General features: G+C 40.7%; 1 protein-coding gene across 1 annotated transcript; it reads right to left on the bottom strand.

Annotated features, from left to right (window-relative positions):
* Window positions 1-708: 708 nt before the first annotated feature.
* On the bottom strand, window positions 709-1,365 carry LOC105562849. The gene has a single exon (XM_012013964.1). The coding sequence runs from the start codon at window positions 1,363-1,365 to the stop codon at window positions 709-711; it is 657 nt and encodes a 218-aa protein (XP_011869354.1).
* Window positions 1,366-2,447: the final 1,082 nt, after the last annotated feature.

Below are 2,447 nucleotides of genomic sequence, written 5' to 3'. Positions count from 1 at the left end.
AAAAAGTTTATTTAACATTTTCTTTTCAAAATTGTCTTATTTATCGACGTCTTCCCTGCGTTTTTTATATTGGTCACGTTCAGAACGTTTATTTTGCAACTGTTGGAAATTTTCTGTGCTATGATTGGATTATTCCTCTGGTTCTAAAAATGTAATCCAATCTCAGTACAAAACATGTTCAACAGTTGCAAAATAAACATTCTGCTGAACGTGACCATTGAATTCAGTATGCTCGGTAAAAAGAGACCGATAGAATATAAATGATGTACATACAACAAAGACAACCACTTCAGTTGTAACAACTTTACAGAACGAAACATTTTATTTCTTGAGGTTGGCCAACAGTGTTTTTAACGGTCAGGAAAGAAACGAGAGGATAGATAATTAGAGAGAGACGCTCAAAAACTGAGCACACCATGTATACCACGTGCGCTACTGCTCCTTCCTTGCATATCCCCTCTTATTCGGGTTTGGTGCCCTCTCTACGCTTGCTCTCAAAACTAAAAACTAGTGACATATCAGGGGCCTGACGGAGGTTCTGTATCCCTTCTCTTCTACTATCCAGGACATCCTCCCCCCTTTTGGTGGAAAAGAAAACAAAATACATGACCCATGAAATTTAGGTGAACAGAGTATCCATAAAAAATCGCAAAATACAAAAACGCAAAGTATTAACAAAACATTTTGTTCTTAAAATTAATCCTTAAACTAACACTTATAACGCTCCGGTTCTTTAATAACGCGCCCACTTCGTGTGGTTACAATCTTTGGTTCGTCGCTTTTGTGTTCGTGAACAATCTTCTTATCATTACAACCTTTTGTCTCATCACTAAGTCTATCAGGACTTGCTCGCTTACCTAGATATTTCGCAAAATCCTCTGATTCCTCGTGTGAAATTTCCAGAGGATAGACTCTTTGTACCGGTCTCCTAAGTAAACTATTTTTTATTTTTAAAACTACTACTCTTATTTGACCGTCGCGACCTGGAATTACATCCATTACACGTGCAAGCGGCCAATCCACACGTTTGCGCGTATCGTCGCCGACTAGAACGACGTCCCCGATTTCTATTTTTCGAGTCTCTTTCTTTTTTCCGTTCTTCAGAAACAACTGTCCTAAATATTCTGTGCGAAATCTCTTTCGTAGGTCTTCGCGAATTTTCTGTCTGTGTTTTAGTTTCTTCTCTAACTTTGCCCGATAGAGCATGTCACAGTCTGGGATACCGTACTCTCGATTTTCTTGCAAAAATAATGACGGTGATAGTGGTTTAAGATCATTAGGATCTTCTGAAATGTACGTCAGTGGACGAGCGTTAATTATTGCCTCTGCGTCGCATAGGGTTGTGTTCAGGCTCTCGTACGACATACTTGCCCTTCCCAGCATCTTTCTCAACAATGTCTTCAAGATTCCTATGAGTCTTTCCCACCAACCACCCCACCACGGTACTGCTGGCGGATTAAAATACCACTCTATTTGTGACGCCGAATTGTGTTTCGTAATTCTATTCCAGTCTAATTTGCTTAAAGCCTTGAAGGCGCCGGTAAAATTCGTCCCGTTATCGCTATATGTATGCTACATGGACGTCCGCGTTTTGCTATGAATCTGCGTAAGCATTCTAAAAAGCCCTGAGTGGATAACGTCGATGCTAACTCGAAGTGTACTGCTCGGAAAACCGCACACGTAAAAATACAGATCCACGCTTTTTCTCCTCCGCGTACAATTAAAGGCCCTGCGAAATCTATGCCTACCACTTCGAAAACTGATGCGTCACGGACGCGACTCGGAGGCAAAGGCGGGGTTTCGGTTTCCAGACGTTTTACTCTTTGTCTCTTACAGGTTATACAATTGGATATCACCGACTTTATGACTTTCGAAGCGAGATAATCCAAAATCTTTCGCGTATCTGGCTCATGATCATTTGTGTTCCGGCATGGCCCATTGATTCATGAATTTCTCTTACTAGGATATAAACTCGTGATTATTATCTAAGATAACAGGACACAAAATATTACGATCGTCAGTTCGATTAAAAATCTTAGTCTTTAGGACATATACAGGGTGAGTCAGCATAACCTTTTACCATTGAAGATACAAGTTCAGAATAAAATTCTAAGATGAATTTTCCTCTTGTAAAACTTTGGTAAAAGCTTATTTTTCGATATAAATAAAAATTGTTACCCTATCACACGTCGAATACAGGAGGTAGGCAGGGGCGGCGCAACTCACAGTCAGGCGCGGGCTCTTTCGTGGGGTGGCCGTTGCGATCAGCTTCTCTCCGGTTCACTCACTCACTCACTCACTCACTCACTCACTCACTTACACTCACTTACACTTGGAACACACACGTTTATCACTATTATTAATCGCTATCGATTAATCATTCGGCGACTAATAATCCTTGAAAGACAACCAAACACGTGTTTCTTCCAAGGATTGTCAGTCGCGAC

This window comes from Vollenhovia emeryi, unplaced genomic scaffold (assembly GCF_000949405.1).
Source record: "Vollenhovia emeryi isolate VEMERY1.0 unplaced genomic scaffold, V.emery_V1.0 DF944670.1, whole genome shotgun sequence".
In the NCBI taxonomy this organism is placed as follows: domain Eukaryota; kingdom Metazoa; phylum Arthropoda; class Insecta; order Hymenoptera; family Formicidae; genus Vollenhovia; species Vollenhovia emeryi.
The sequence above is the reverse complement of the archived record's forward strand: the minus strand, read 5'-3'. Positions and strand labels throughout refer to the sequence as shown.